Source organism: Galeopterus variegatus, unplaced genomic scaffold (assembly GCF_000696425.1).
Source record: "Galeopterus variegatus unplaced genomic scaffold, G_variegatus-3.0.2 Scaffold11, whole genome shotgun sequence".
NCBI lineage: Eukaryota > Metazoa > Chordata > Mammalia > Dermoptera > Cynocephalidae > Galeopterus > Galeopterus variegatus.
In genome coordinates this window covers 804,222-821,164 of record NW_007726122.1, presented here as the reverse complement: position 1 = coordinate 821,164, position 16,943 = coordinate 804,222, and the positions used below count along the sequence as shown (strand labels likewise).

Sequence of the window (16,943 nt, the reverse complement as noted above, 5' to 3'; positions counted from 1 at the left end):
AGCCAAGCCAAACTGGCAAATGGAGTTTTCAGCTTGGGAGGTGGGTACACAGAGCAGCAGGAGGCTAAGTAGGCCTTCTAAGAGTAACTGGGTAGACTGAGAACAAAACCTCACACATGCCCGCAGCTCAAAAACAGGGTGCAGGGAAGGCAGAAGGGAATAATTTGAGGGGAACAACCAATAATTGTCATTGACAGTATTATTTTCTAGGAGGCCTGGTTTTTTAAAAAGTATTAGTCAAAGCAGGGTTGGCAGAGAAAGAAATACTACTTCCCTTTTTTGTTTCAACCTTAATAACCTAAGCAAATAAAAAGAACACATTTAGAGGCATGAATATGACAAAATTTTTATTTCAAAACCTCAAATTTTGACCAGCATAGCACCACTGACATGGGTGCCCTGATAGAACTTTATGATGTGATCACCAGAAAAGATTCTACATGATCATGCCAGGCTATAATTAAGGCTAACCAATCAAAATTCAGGTACCCAATACCAGTTATAATCCAGGTAGAAACTACAGATCATGGGACCCTGGGACTGGTTTTCCAAGGAACCTTGGAATTATTTTTTAAGTGCTACAGCATGTACGAGGACACTGGCCCACAAGCTTGCTTCTCACACATAGAAACTGATCGACTAAGAGGTAGATGAGAGATTCCAGGATCCAAATAGCAGTGGAGAGGCCCCAAAAGCAAACGCCACTTGCACCCAAGCAGAGGTGAGGGCGTGAGCTCCTGGCACCACTGCCTCAAGATGGAGGGGAAGGAGGGCTGCCACTGCTCTGCTTGTGTCACTGGCTCCTCTCCCTGGGCCCAGAACAAGGGCCTCTCTTGTTCTCCACGCTGACCAACCTGACTCCCAAGGTTGATCTCACAAGACTGGTCCCTCCACCATGTAGAGGGTGGATGTAGAGGCTGTTCACATTGCGTCAGAACATGATTGCTAATGAACCACACGCCAAACTAAGTTTCATAGGTGACCCCATATCCTTCAACAGTCTGTTTCTGACAGCTGCTGAAAAGGAGAGGAATCAGGTTTCCCTTTGAGCTTTAGTTCATAGGGCATGCCAAGCCCCTCTATGAACATGACAGATTTAGTCAAAATGTGTAACTGCACACACTAGATTAAGAGAAAACACACTCATTTTTGTTTTAGGCTACACATAAATACTTAGCTTTCTAAACACAAGAACTGAATAATTCCTCTGAATTATGCCCAATGGTTTGGTATTTCTAAAAAAAGCTGTATACAAAAATAAAATGAACTCATGTTTATGCATGAATTAAACTGACTTCATGAGTTCTACAGAGATGCATTAACCTGTGCTGTTCCCCTGGATGCACATGAGCCAGGGCTCAGCCTAACAGGTGTCACCAACAGCCTTGATGGCACAGTGTCAGAGGACAGCAAAGTGTGTACTATGTGAGGCAGTGGGGCCCAGAGAGGCCCAGGGCAGTGACCCAAATTCCTCTCCAACAGTCTTGGATGCTACTTAGTGACTTCTATGTTACGGGCTGCCTAACTTTCTTATGGAGCCTGGAAAATATCCATGAACACTACTATGTTTGGATTTCAAACAATTTTAAACATTCAGCATTGTGTTAGGGAAGCAACAATATTAAGAGTTTAGGGTCTATACTTTAAAAGTATAAACAGTAATAAAACCCATGGAGGAGGGGGAATGGCAATATTTTTGGTTCTTTTGTAACTGAGAATAGTAATCTAGGCCTGGGAGAGATGCCATAAGAAAACAAAGCAGAGAACAGATTTGTCCTTGGGTGGGATGTGTCAGACTGGACTGGCCCTCAACATCTGGATGGAGCAAAGGGTAAATGTGCCATTAAAGACCCCACTAAACACGACTCCACATTATCAGAACACAGACAAACACTAGCTCTTTTCTGACTTGGAACTTCAGACATGGAACTGTAACATCTGAAATACAAGTTGGTTAAAATACTGCTAAAACGGCACATACTTGTCACTCCCTACAAGCACATACTCCATTTACAACGTTGTTTTCAAAATCAGAAAAAACTATTAAAACATCTATCCAACAGTGATGTATTCAAAAGTATATACACCTAATAGTCCAAGAGAATGCTCACTCTGGACCCAGTGTCAGCACCATCAAAGTGCAGTGTCTGTGACTGCAAATAGACAAAAATAAAAAATACAGTACTTTCTGAGGCCTAGGACTAGCTCATGATACACTTTAAAGCATTTGTGGCAGACAGCCATGTCCTCAAGGGCCTTCCCTTTAGACAGGCACCAAGTTGCCACTGGTTACACATAAGTGCATTTTGCATCACTGTATAGAGATATAATAGTCCCATCAGAGGGTACCGGAAATTTAAACGCCTCACATAGTTTTACAAAAGTTGCTAAAAATATTCTTTTACACTTCAATCTTTAATTTTTAAATGTGCCACTTTTAACATCAATTAAAAACTACTTTGACTGCGTTACTCAACCCTAAGGAAGAACTTGGTTTCAGGGACTACATCCCTCTTCCCAGGTATGCACAACACTCAGAATCAGCAGCTCAAGTGCAACACGTATAGTTCTCCACTCACCAGGCGCTGAAATCCGTAAGAGCCCCTGGGCAGCCTCAAACCCAATAGCATTACTTGCCTACCAAGAAAGATTTTAGTTTCAGTCCTACAACTGGCCTCAGCATCATCTCACAAGGACAAATAGTTAGAGTAAAGTGCTGGGCAGATTGCTGCTTTGCCAGCGCAGGCAGGTAGTCTTCGAATGTTTATACAGGTGGCTGGACTGACTAAACCTTTTGCCACACTTCAGGCAGGCGTAAGGCTTCTCACCTGTGTGAACTCGGATGTGCTTCTTGCAATCTGTCAAGGTCAAAAAAGTTTTGCAGCAGATTTTGCAGGCATACTTGCGAGCTCCCTCTACAACCAAGACGTTGTGCTCTGACAAGGCCTTCTTGCACTTTGACAGGACATCAGCAGATGCCCTGGTCAACTGCGGAGGACCAGGTTGGGAAGGATGGCCATTTTCAAATGAGGATGTGGCCCCATTCATCATTAGCTGGGAACTGGCAGGGTTTTCTGGGATCTGTGAGCTCCTGACAGAAGTTACAACTGGCATTTTTGGAGCTATGCGGCGGTAGTATGGAAAGTTATTGGACCCTCCTCTTGGGGAACCCATCATTACCCTGGAAAAGGAAGAGTGGAGGCCCAAACCAGACCTAGAAAAATCCATCCCAAACTGTTCTCCTTGGTAGCCTGAAGTCTGTACACATGGCAGGCCCATCACCTCCGGCATGGGCCTAACAAAGTGGGAGTCTGTAGGCTCACTAAATGGGTTCTCCACATGGGAGCCAGGGGCAGAAGAGGGCCCGCCCGCAGGCCCAGCCTCTGGACTCAACAAATAAGAGGCCTCGCCCTCCAGCCTGCAGTCACTAGTGGTGTTTGGGATATTATCATCATTGTTCTGATTTGCACTGAAGTTACTTCCTCTGCTCTTGTTAAGAAAATTTGAAATACTAAAAGTGGACTTATGTTCTAGGTTATTTGTGACTTCCAAAATGTGGATGTCACCTACCCTGTCCGTACTAGACTGGGGATCTGAAAAACTCCGATCACTGCTTTCAGGGCTGAGGTCGATCTTCTCGGCACTGACCACAACTCCCTCCACTTCCACAGACTCGCTGCCTTCCGCTTGAGAGGTCACATCGCTTACTTCATCCTGAGGCTCCGGTGAGCTCAGGGGCTCAGATTTAACCACCACTCTCATGTGTTCCTTCTCACCAAGGCCAACCTCAGGATTTTCACACTGAAAACCACTTTTCTCAGTAGCGGCTTCTGGCTCAAAACTAGTCTCAACCTGAGTTGCACGAGAGGCCATGGACAACTGTGCGATGTTGCTGGCACTGTTGTCAGACTGGCTGGGCACTTGGGCATCTTCTTGAGCGCCAAAAGACTGGTCAAACATGATAGCACCATCTTCCTGGTTGTCGGTCATTCCATCAGCTTTGGCATTATCCACAATCTTCAGAGAATCTGGTGAAAAGAACTCCGCCCGAGAATGAACCCCCGAAGGCCCATTCTCTGGTGTAACATCTGAAACGGCAGACTCATCCATGGGGGGTCGCAGGCGCTGTCTTGCCCGCTCCTCTGCAGACTGCTTGCGCTTATGAAGGCGCCTCATGGGGAAGGGTGTCCGCTGATCCAGGTTACTGCGCATCGATGAGCTCATGGGGGCTGGCTGCTCCTCACCACCCTGGCTGGAATTGAGGGCTGAACTCACGATGCTTAGTCCCAGCTGCTGTAGCATAAAGGAGCGCTGCATGCGGGCACTCTGCTCCTGAACACGCTCACTGGGGGGAGACATGGGCAGTGTCCTTGTCGTTAGGTAATGTTTACATGCCTTAACAACAGAGTTCAAATGCAGGTGCGAGGCTGCCAATAAGACATCCATAACATTGCTCTCCCCCAGCATAAGGGTGGAGGTATACATCATGTCAATCAGTGCAGCAAAGGCCTCTGCTGTCACTACCTCACTATCCAGCTGGATCATGTTCATGGTCTGATCTCCCTCTGTCACTGAGAACAGGGCTCGGAAATGCGTGCTGCATGCTGCAAGTACAGAGCGGTGGGCTTTAAAATGTCTATTCCCCACTACAATGACACAATCACAGAGCTGGCCATGAAGTCTCTGATAGTTCAGTTGCTGGAAGATTTGTTCAAAGTGACCAGGAAAATCCATGATCCTATAGGGAAAAACAAAGAAAGAAAAGTTTAAGACTTAGAAAAGCTTAAGTCAAAGTCAGAGCACAAAGGGTGTGATGATGAGAGGCGTGGATGGGCAACCTCGGACCTTTTAAAGTTTACAACATCTCTGATTATGGGCACATACACTAGGAACTTGTCAAATGAAAAGCAAATGCCAATTCAGCTATCACCCCAGGAAGTATGCACACACGTGGGTTCAGCTACTGGCTATTTCCAGGCTCCTCTTTGCTCTTCATATGACCCACTTGTAACACTGAGGTCTATGTTAGAAAAGACCAATGTGTGGGTGACGGCAGAAGTCTTAGATTCCTTCATTCCTTTAGGACAATGAATGAATGCCAAGAAATTCCAAACAGTTTTAGCAACCGTAAGTGAAAAGGGCAAATCAATATTAGATGGAAAATTTTCCAGTAATAAATGGTAGTAGATTGCACACATACATTTGCCCCCTACTCATACCCCATTAAAAAGACACTAAAGTTTTTTCATTTTTGTTGTTGTTTTAAGGTATAAATCCACAAGAAAAAAAGAGAATGGAAATGAAGACATCAATAGCATTTTGGAAACTGGGAGCAGGTGAGTAAGTGCTGTCGAGCTCTTTTACCTGCCTGTAATCCTGCCGACTGGGCCAACTGTCGAGCTAAGGCTGAGTCTAGAGCTCACAGACCCCTCAAGCCCGTTCATAGACTGGGTCACAAACCCTTCACATGCAGATCCATGAGCTAGGTAACAGGCAAAAAGGTCCCTGGAGCCGAAGGTTCGAGAACATGGCTGCACAGGGCAGATGCCTGAGGCAGTAAAAATGCCAGCCAGGTGGCAGTGCCACACATGCACACCAACTCCACCCACACACAACTTGCTTACAAAGAATGCGCCGCACCATCCCCAACTGGACCTAAGGCGAGGGGACCTGATTAAACTATTCTATTTTCCCAACAAGTGCTAAGTGACAAACCGAAAAAGCTAAATGCTAAATGGGCAGTGGATAAAACAACTTGACATATGTCAAGCCCCCTCCCAAAGACTTAGGAACTGGCTGCCCAGGTACCATAGAAAGTGGAGTGAAGGTAAAGCTAAGGCAGGAGGCCTGACTGAAAGTTTATTCAATTAAACATATATATATATATATATATATATATCATGGACATAGGGAATATAAATCTATACAGACAGTAAATTAGTGGTTATCTGGGGCTGGGTGTAGGGTTGAGGAGTGCCCCTGCTAGTCAGGCTAAGGCTGGGATTTTGCCCAAAACCACACCCTTGCTTGGGTGCTGGTTCTTCCCTCTCCTATTCCCCGGTACTGGTTTCTCCTGGGAGCCCCTCCTTGATAAATCACTTGCACTTGAATCCTTTTCTCATGGTCTGCTTCTGGAGAACCCTAAGACAGTATGAATCTAAGCCTTCTTCATATTCATAGTCTATACAATCACTTTTGGGCATCATAGTAATGTGTTTAGATTTTTGTAGCATGCCTGGGTTCCTCTCACAACTGAACCCCTAAAGAGTGGATTTCCTTTTCCCTGTCCTTCTTCCTCAAATCCTCTTTGCAGTAGAGACTAAAACAGAAGGTCTACAAAGGGGAAAGCCCTGCATTTTTAGAGGAAGACGATCGAGTGGATTTTAAATTATAATTGATTAAGATGTTTTGAAAAATCACTTACACCATGTTAACAATATCATGTAGAGAAAAAAAGGGAGGATCAAATCGCCTTAATCATTTTAAACTTAAGAAGTTGGAAAATGAGCATTTGTAAACCTATGTTATCAAGTACACAAAGTAGAAAAAAGAAAAGTACACAAAATAACAGTTATAGTTTCCAAAAGCAGACCCACCATTTAATCATCTTTTAAAGTTTGTAAAACAGGGCTGGCCGGTTATTCAGTTGATTAGAGCATGGTGCTGACAACACCAAGGTCCAGGATTTGATCCCTGTACCTGTCAGCCACCAAAAATAAATAGCTTGTAAAACAAACATTTGTTAATTTCCATCTATATAAGAAAAATATCACTCCCAAGAGGCTTCCTTTCAATAAAAAACTTTCTCCAGAGCATAAAGGCAATTTGGAAAATTCACTGGTTACAATTACAATGAATGAGTTGAGTACAAAAGTCTTTTAAATGTACCAAATTACATTAAATCTAAGATGTCAGTGATTATAAAATAAAATTATTTCATGTAACACTAGGAAAGAACAAAAAGCTGCCAACTAAGCTACAGCATAATGCTTACTTATGGCACCTTGTCTTCAAAGAAAGTAAAATGTAAACAAAATGTGTTTTAGAATCAAGGAAATACTGGAACCTTAAACATATTATTCAAATATGTTAAAAGATCAGAAGTAAAATTACTGATAAAATAATATTGTATATTAGAATCTATCTATATCTACTTATTAAAGTCAGCACTCCAACACAATTCCTAATCTGTTTGAGTTGTCAAGACAAATCAAAGCTTTTAGCAAAAATATATAATAAAATGAAAGGCACCCCTAAAACTGGATCTTGAGATTAAAAGCCACTATTGGTGGAAATGATGAAAACAACTGTAAAGAGCAATAGTTCACTCAGAAACAGCTGGTCTTTTGGCATATGAGATGTTCACTTCATACTTAGACAAAAGATGCAGTGTAGTGTTACATTCCATCCCACCTGCTACACTATCAAAAACTGGCTCTACTAGACAACATCCACATTTGAGAAATGTTAAGTACAGTAAAAGAAAAATCATATGCTTAAAACAGAGGGGTAAAAGTATTTACAATTAATTTACATTTATTTTTTTTATTTTTATTTTTTTTAAAAGATGACCAGTAAGGGGATCTCAACCCTTGGCTTGGTGTTGTCAGCACCACGCTCAGCCAGTGAGCAAACCGGCCATCCCTATATAGGATCCGAACCCGTGGCCTTGGTGTTATCAGCACCACACTCTACCAAGTGAGCCACGGGCCGGCCTCAATTAATTTACATTTAAAAATATAAAAGTTGAAAGCTAACATGGAATCAATACCTTGGGTTCTTTTTTCCCTTTCCAAGAAGAATTTGAGGCCGATTCAAGATTCTGTGTCAGTGACAGCAAGTTTTTTCAATCTCACTGAACACAAGATATTATTAAGTCTCCAATTTGATATAACTCATGCTACCTACTTTATATACTAACACATTTACATATATTTCGGTATTTCAGTGATTTTTAAAAATCACTTCTACTTCTTGTGAGTCTTGTGACAAAGTCTCTTCTGAGAGTGCTGACCCCTAAATTTGGGAAAACACCCCAGTATAAAATGCTTTTCCTCCAAATCTTATCACTTTCAGAATTTTGCTAAAGACACATCAACTAATCAGATGCTGCCAGCATCTTCAGCTAACTGAAAGTTATGTTCTGAGACAACTCTTAGGAGAAAAAGGCAAATCTCCAGAAAACAAAAAAGTTGACTTCACGACTCTTCAAAAAGTCTTGGTCCACTTATTTAGCAAAGCTCAAGGGCCCAGAGCAGGTCCCCAAACAGTCGCACAAAGCTGGCTGCTGTGGACAGTCTTCCCACGTTTGCTGAGATTTCCAGAAGGGTTAAAGCAATAGTGGAAGGCCTTCCTATGGCATAGGAGTTTTTCTCTAAAATAATTTCTTCTCTCCCCATCTGGGGGTTTAGCTTATGGCCAATCACCCTTACCACCAAAATCACAAGACTTTAGCAAATGAAAAGCGAGTCTACATTAAAAATGATGAGGCATCCAACCCACCTTTTAAAATTATCTAAGGCACAACAGCCCATACAAGGACAGCAAATCACCAGTGATGACTAAAGCACAGCATTCTCTTCAACCTCTAAATAAAGATCCAAATGTATGTAATATCTTCTACTTATTTACTACAACTGAAAAATATATTAACATGTCTTGGAAATATTCTTTTTTAATTCTTGAAGGTGAAGCGTTTCTTCTGTTAATTCAAATTAACCCAAACCGGAGCATACTTAGTAATCAATACTTTACTGTACCTTTACCTAAAGTTTTTCCTTCAAAATAAATACTGGATTTAGGATTTTTCTTCTATTCAGAAATTAGCTTCTACAGCACCCTCGACTATGTCAGAATGCAGACTGACCTAATAAATGGCCATTTTGGAAGGAAAAAACTAACCCTCAACCCCCTAACCCCCTTAATTCACTACCTTATGTTAGTATTTATGTACAAATCTGTTTGTCCTCCAAACTGGGGGGAAAGACAGGACAGCTGCATCTTACCACCGCATTCCCCACAGCTCCTTGCACGAAGCCTGGAAGTAATGGGCATTCAATAAACGTACTTGAAACACTTTAGTCTTCTCGTAACAACTTGGAACATTCCAAAACACTGACTCCACCCCTACAGGGTCTGCCGCCGACGGCCTTGCTCTAGTGAAATGAAACCTCGTCGCTCAAGAAGACCAAGGGTGAGGGCAAGGGAGCCACCCGACCCCATCCCGCGGGCAGGAGATCCTCTATTCATCATCAACGCCAGGCTGTTGGTCCGGAGGCCTTTCCCACCCCATCCCGGCAAACTACGCCGCCAGCAGTAGATCCGCAGGGGCACTAGCCCCCGCCCCAGCCGGCAGACAGCCTGGCGTCGGGACACGCGGGACGCCTGCGCAGAAGAGTCCGCCTCCTACCCGCTGGCCCCTCCGCTCCGAAGGGTAACAATAACCCCTCAGAAAGACTGACAGTACGCGGGGGTACCAGTACGCGACTGCGCGCTCCCCGACGCGACCCAGGTGCTCAACCGTCTCCACGTGAGCGCGCCGGCGCGCGCGCGCCACCACGACTCTCGCTGGCAGAGTCGCCTCACCTGAGCCGGGCTCCGCCCCCCTCCTCCTTGCTGAAGGAGGCGGTGACCCCTCTCCGATCAGACCCGACAGTGTCGGAGGAGGCGGGAACGTCCAGACTGGCGACTCCGTGATGGGACGTCCTCCTTCTTCCGCCCACCCACCGCCCACCCCTCTTCTTGTCCCCTAGCTCCTTCAGTCCTTTCGCTGCGGCACTCTGAGAACACGGCGGCGGCGCCCGACAGTAAACGGAAGTGACGCAATGCAACATCGCCTACTGCGTTCCATTCCTCCTCCCCTCCGACCGGGCTGCAGCCAATCGGCAAATGGGAGGGCGGGTCCGGGGCAGGAGTGCAACCAGGCGGCCCCCGGAACCCGGAGGAAATTACTCAGCCCCCGAAAAACTGACCAATCCACGGTCCCAGGAGCCTGGTTGTGTTTACTACCGACCAAAATCCGTGAGCGCTCTGACCAATCACCGTTTGCCTTACAACACGTAAAACCGTTATCAAACGCCTTTTTTTTTTTTTTTTTTAAAAAGATGACCGGTAAGGGAATCTTAACCCTTGACTTGTTGTTGTCAGCACCACGCTCAGCCAGTGAGCGAACCGGCCATCCCTATATGGGATCCGAACCCGGGGCCTTGGTGTTATCAGCACCGCACTCTCCCGAGTGAGCCACGGGCCGGCCCATCAAACGCCTTTTAAGGCGGGATTTATCACTAAGCAGCTCTAGGTTTGGACTACAGAGAAGAGACTATGTGCCGCAGCCAATCAAAACCCGTGCGATTGAGGCAAGCGGGTTTTCCGCCTATTTCCAGCAATCACGATTGCCGAGGGGCCAAGCGCATCCGTAGGGTAATGGCGTCCCGCCATTGGCTGCTCCTGAAGGATTTTCCCGCCCTCGCGGCGCCCGGCCCTTCGGTGACCCCGCGCTCTGTCTCTGAAGTGAGTTCCCTTTGGGGAACCCACACACGCACCCGGCCGGAGGTTGAGTTCCCACCTCGTAGGCGTTGGAAAAGATGAAATTCCAAGAAGCCGATTAGGTTGAATTAAACTAAAATGCTAACTCCAAGCTAAAATGATGAATAAAAAATACTGTCCATCTGATGGCAGTTAGGTCGGAGCCCGCCCCACGTCCGGTCAGGGTGACAGCGCGTCTGGCAACGCTGGCGCCTGCGGAGTCTGGCGGGAGGGAGGGGACTCCCGAGTCCGGCGCTGGGCTCCGCATTCCGTGCCGCAGGTCACAGCAGTCTGTAGTCTACAGAGCCAAGTTTATAATGACTTCTGCCCCCTTCCCCCAAGCAAAGTTGGAAGTGCTAAGTTCTCCCAGCGATGTCTCAAACGTGGGAGGGTCGCGGACTTCCGTGGGACGGGGTCAGAAGACAGCAAGCTCCGGCGTGGCGCCGGGACTCCCGGGAGCACTCTTGGATGGAGAACCCGAGCCCGGAGGGAGACCGGCCGGCGCGGCTCCCCGAGGGCGCCGGGCACTGGGGCCAGGGAAGAAACATCCTTCCTCAGGTGAAGGCGGGAGAAGAAAATCCGTAAGGGGCCTTCTGCGGAGATGTCCCGGAGTTCTGCGTGGCTTCGGAGACAAAGGCAAGCTCGGGAACGCGGCTGGGTTCTTTTGGGAGGGAGAAAGAGGGGAAGAATGGGGAGGCTAAAAATGAAACTCCTCGCGGAAGAGGACGTCATTGCGGCCGCCTGTGTGGCCGGAGAAGCAGCTTGAGGCATCATTAGATGCACTGCTGAGTCAAATGGCTGATCTGAAGAACTCACTGGGGAGTTTCATTTACAAGTTGGAGAACGGGTATGACCGGCCGACCTGGACCTCTGTCCTCGACAGCCTTTCCTTGCTCTCTGGACAGCTGAACACTCTGAACAAGGTATTGAAGTATGAAAAGACACCACTGTTTCGTAACCAGGGCATCATCTGCTGGAGTTTGGATGTGTTGTCCCCTCCAAAACTGATGTGGAAATTTGATCTCCAATGTGGCAGTGTTGGAAACTGATTGAGTCATGGGGGCGGATCCCTCATGAATGGATTAATGCTCTCCCTTAGGGGAGAGGGGATTAATGAGTGAGTTCTAGCTTTATTAGTTCCCGCGAGAGCTCGTTGCTTAAAAAGACCCTGGCACCTTCTCTCTCTTTCTTGCTTCCTCTCTTGCCATGTGATCTGCTTGTACCCGCCGGCTGCCTGCCACTTTCCGCCAGGAATAGAAGCAGCCTGAGGCCCGTGCCAGATGCAGCTGTCCCAGAATCGTAAGCCAAATAAACCTTTTTCCTTTATAAATTACCGCAGTCTCAGGTATTTCTGTTATAGCAACACAAAACGGACTAAAACATCATCCCTCTGGTGGTGTCCCCAGACCGAGACGAAGATCTCATGCGGCACACTGTAGGTGTAGGACGGGTGCCTGTTTTCAGCCATGAGGTGGTCCCTGACCATCTGAGAATCGAGATTGACTCTGAGGTCAAAGAGCAGGAGAATCAACTGACGACGGATGCTGCCCGAGTCGGTGCTGATGCAGCTCAGAAGCAGATCCAGAGCTTGAATAAAATGTGCTCAAACCTTCTGGAGAAAATCAGCGAAGAGGAGCGAGAATCAGAGAGTGGAGGTCTCCGGCTGAACAAACAGACCGTTAACCCTGCAGACACCAATGCCTTGGTGGCAGCTGTTGCCTTTGGGAAGGGGCTCTCTAATTGGAAACCTTCAGGCGGCAGTGGTCCTGGCCAGCCAGGAGCTGGGACAATCCTTGCAGGAACCTCAGGATTACAGCAGGTGCAGATGGCGGGAGCTCCAAGCCAGCAGCAGCCAGTGCTCACTCGGGTGCAAATGCTCAAGCAGGTCAACTAGGGAAAATGCCAAGTGGAATAAAAACCAATATCAAGTCAGCTTCAATGCATCCCTACCAGCGGGGAGAGTGGCTGGCAACCTCCACTCCCAAGTGCTCTTTGCAGACTTGGTCAGTGAAGTTATCTTTTGCTCAAGGCTCACCTAGATAGGTACAATAAAAAGAACATGGGCTTTCAACAATAGACAAATCTCAGCTCCTCCGCTGACTAGCTGTGTGGCCTCGGGCAAGTGACCTCATTTTTCTGGGCTTGTTTTCTTGGTTGTAAAGGGTGACGATACCTACCTCTTAGGGTTGTTGTGAGGATTAAAATGAGAACATGAATATAAAACACTTAGCACAGTATATGAAATAATAGGTATTCAATAAATGATAGTTTATACAAATAAGTAAATATGAAACTCCCTGCTTCTAACACCCAAGCATCACTACAGCCGATTCCACCCTTTCAGACATTACCAGCTGGAAGTTTTGCCCTTGGGTTTATTTCTCTAAGGCCTCGATGAAGTCTGATGGTCACTTCTGTTCATTTGGATTCCCTGACATTTTATAGCCCTTACACATATTTTACTGCCAGATTGGCAGTAAAACAGGCCCGGCGCCGGTCCCTTGCGATGACTCACCGGCCTCTGAGTGGCTCCCTTTTTCTGGTTGTTCTGGCTCCTCGCTCCTGCGTGGGTTCACGGGAACCCTATTGGCGGTCTTGCTGTCCTGGGGGCCACCAAGGCCCTCTTCTCTCTTGCTGCCTCCAAGTAACTCCATCTGAAGGGCACAGCAGCGGCTTCTGCCGGCTCCTGCTCCATGTGCTCATCAGCTGGAGCCTTAAAGCAGCTGTGGCCCGAAATACTCAGAGCAGCTTTTTCTTTCTCTCATCCTAGTTTTTCCCACCTTCATGAACTCCGTAAGTCTCTCCTCCTCGTCCGCTGAGCTCCAGCGGTCCCGGCTTGGCTGATATTGCATTTTTATAGGTGTAAATTGGTTGATTTGTGGGAGAGAGTGACGCTGTGGACCATCTATTCCGCCATCTTAATTGGATCCCCACTTCCTCAACTTTTAAATGATTTGTTATTTCAGAGCAAAATTCACAAGAAAAAATATTTTTATACCCATGAAAGGAAACTATTGCTGGATTATTATTTAATTGGTACAAGCGATGAACCCAGATTCCTTAAGTGACTTTAAATCAGCTAATTCATATGATTTTTTTCAGTCTTGTTAGTGAACAAGCATTTACAGTCCTTGAAAGTTTTACCTAGGTTGCCGGTATTAAAAAGAGATGACTTTTGGATGCTTAAGTCTTGGAATTCTCTTTATTTTCAGCAGGTAAAAAGTGATCTTGACTTAAAGTTAAAAGACAAAAAAAAAAAAAAAAAAAAAAAAAAAAACCCAACAGGAAAAAGGGGCGAAAAAAAAAAAAAAAAAAAAAAAGCGAAGAGGTGAGGCAGAAGCAGCAGTTTTCAGAATACAGGGTGAGTCACTGCAAACACGCTGCCTTTCAGGTCTTCAGTAGCGATATCCTGAAACACCAGCAGATGGAGATATTACCCTAGGAAAGGAGGACTTAGCTTCACTCCCCCTTCTCTCAAAAATAGTTTTCCTTCTCTGAAAAACGTTGCTAAGAGAGAAATCCAATGTCTCTGAATTTCCAAACTAATGTTTTATGATAAATTCCACCAGTGATTATCCATGATTCTAAACTACAAGAGGCGGGCCGGCCCGGTGGCGCACTGCAGCTCCCGCCGAGGGTTCGGATCCCACATACAGACCGGTTCCCGCTCACTGGCTGAGCGAGGTGCGGGCGCAGCACCGAGGGTTGCGATCCATTGCTGGACACGAAAAAAGACAAAAAAGGAAAAAAATAAATAAAATAATAAAATAAACTACAAGAGGTCACTATAGATTTTGACATTTTGGTCAGTTTCTGAGTCAGGCCTGTTTTATCCTGCCCCATTCCAGTTTTATATGCATGAATGTATACGTACATGGTGTGTGTATATGTGTGTTTTGAATCATTGTTAAATAATTAACGTAGGGGCATATACCACAGCCCCCTTCTCTGCTGCCCCGACATTAACGCATTTCTTCCCCAGATAGAATCTCTATCACTTTGAATTCTTGCCAGTGGTAATTCTGGGCGTCTTTGCTCTTGGGAGGTGTGTGGTACTTTTCACTCTTCCATCTACTACAAAGCAGCCAAATCCTGGGGACTTTCACAGAATTTGTCTGACTGGCGAAGATCTGCCTTAAAAGGGAAACAATCCAGTACAATGCTTCCCAAACTTTAAGAGCATGATACTACAGTTCTAACAGGCTTCCAGGTGTTGATGCTGCTGTTTCCATGGGCCACACTCTGAGTAGGAAGGCCACTCAATGTGTCCCTATCTAAAGAGGGGCCTGGACAGTTCTCTCAAGGACTGCAATTGGCTCCTTAGCCACTGTTGTCTTCTTTGTCACTCTTTAACTTTGATTTAACTGTTCATATTTTCATTCAACCAATCATTTACAGAGAATCTATTATGTGTAAACCCTATGCCAGTTGATTTCCACCAACATTACTAAGCATCTTTGAGTTCCACTCCCTGTGCTAGATTCCCAGGACTAGTAGTGATTCAGGCTTATTTCTTGACCTGTCATTCATTCATTTCACATTTGTTGAAGGTCTACTATGTGCAGGCACTGTTCCAAGAGTTGGAGGTACAACATTGAACAAAACAAACAAATCTGTTTGTTTACTGTTTAACCCCAAAATTGTTTATTGTTAACCCCAAATATGTTTAGTGAGGAAAAAAATCAATGGAGGAGATAAATAATTAGACAATTAAGATTTTCTTCTTCTTCCTTTTCCATTCCTGAATAATTCAATCCAAAAGCTGGGGTCAAGGTAGCTGTAGTGGATTGAATTATGTCCCCCCAAAACTCACTGAGGCTTGAATTGTTTTCCAAGTTTTGTGTGTTAGAAACTTAGCCCCCACTGTGACTGTTAAGAGGGTGGGAAATCCTATTTTGGTAATTGAAAGGTGGGGCCTTAAAGAGGTGATTGGATTGTAGGGCCGTGCAGTAGTGGGTGGATTAAAAATGGTGGTCAGGGGTGTGGTTCCGAGGGCTTTAAAAGAAGAGGAGAGTGTGTGTGTGTCTCTCTCTCTCTGCTTTCTCTGCTTTCACCATCTTGCAATGTGAGACCCCTGAGTCACTGTCACCACCACCAGATGGACTTTGCACTTTCTTGCCTCAGAAACTGTAAGCAATAAATTTCATTTTCTTTATAAATCACCCAGTCTCAGGTATTCTGTTATAGCAACACAAAAAGGACTAATACAATAGCCTTCCAATCAGAGGAAGAACTATAATAGCTAAATGCAACACATGATTCTTTTTTTTTTTTTTTTTAAAGATGACCGGTAAGGGGATCTTAACCCTTGACTTGGTGTTGTCAGCACCACGCTCAGCCAGTGAGCCAACCGGCCATCCCTATGTGGGATCCAAACCCGGGGCCTTGGTGTTATTAGCACCGCACTCTACCGAGTGAGCCGCGGGCCGGCCCCAACACATGATTCTTGATGGGATTTTTTTGCTATAAAAACACTATTGGGACAATTGATGAATTTAAATGAGGTGGGAAGTTAAGTGGTAATAATGAAACCATGTTAATTTCCTGATTCTGATGGCTGCATTGTAGTCATTTAAGGAATGTTTTTCTGTAGGAAATACTAAAATCTTCAAGGGTGAAGGGATATCAGGTTGACAACTTATTCTAAGTGGTTTGTGGCAAGAAAAGCTTTTGGCACTGTACTTGCAATGTTTTTATAAGTCTGAGATGGGGTGATTAGAACCGTGTGACAAGTGCTCAGGCAAAGGGGCACAGAGGTTTAAAGGTTATTCGGAAGATCCTGGGTGTTGGGTGGATGGATGGGGAGAGAATCTTGAAACAAGGCGATTTGAGATGAGAGATAAGTCAACCCAAGTTCTTGCCCTTCAACAGTAAGGCCTTTGACTAGGCAAAAGGGGCTGTAACCTGAGTCCATGCCTATTGGCCCTGCTTTTTCCCTTCTCTGCTCTGATAACCCCTGATATAGGAGAAGGGTTGCATCTGCAGGGAGAAAGGGACATGTCCATCAGCTAGGAATCCCCCCATCCCCCCTTTCTAGTTCACTCCAGAATCCCCTGCCCAAATGCTCTGAGCCTGCTGGGCTTCTCTCTCTGCTCCATCCTCCTAGGGTTGATTGAGCCACAGGTATGCGCAGGCCTTGGTAGAAGGAGGAATCATGGCAGCGAGCTGTTTGCAGGGTTGTTGACAAAGGTTAGGCTTAAGGGCTGGATGTCCACGTGTGTGGATGGGAGGGCCTGGAGAGGGACGGCTCTCTGCCAGCTGCCATATTTACTTGAGGTTCAAGGAACCACGTCAGAGATTTTTTTTTTTTTTTGGCTGATGGCCGGTACAGGGATTGAACCCTCGACCTTGGCATTCAAGCAAACTAACCAACTTAGCTAACCAGCCAGCCTCTCCGGTCAGAGAATTCTAAATTTGAA

At 45.7% G+C, this 16,943-nt stretch overlaps 1 protein-coding gene and 1 pseudogene across 1 annotated transcript; one reads left to right on the top strand and one right to left on the bottom strand.

Annotated features, from left to right (window-relative positions):
* Positions 1 to 320: 320 nt before the first annotated feature.
* On the bottom strand, positions 321 to 9,820 carry ZBTB5 (zinc finger and BTB domain containing 5). Its single transcript, XM_008587629.1, has 2 exons — positions 9,586 to 9,820; positions 321 to 4,738 (listed from the first exon to the last, which is right to left on the bottom strand). The coding sequence occupies exon 2, from the start codon at positions 4,732 to 4,734 to the stop codon at positions 2,704 to 2,706; it is 2,031 nt and encodes a 676-aa protein (XP_008585851.1). The 5' UTR covers positions 4,735 to 4,738; positions 9,586 to 9,820; the 3' UTR covers positions 321 to 2,703.
* Positions 9,821 to 11,882: 2,062 nt separating this feature from the next.
* Positions 11,883 to 12,747, top strand: LOC103603030 (annotated as a pseudogene).
* Positions 12,748 to 16,943: the final 4,196 nt, after the last annotated feature.

What these genes read in the sequence shown, in the direction of transcription:
- ZBTB5 (XM_008587629.1), bottom strand. Translation starts at nt 4,734, where the DNA reads ATGGATTTTCCTGGTCACTTTGAACAAATCTTCCAGCAACTGAACTAT.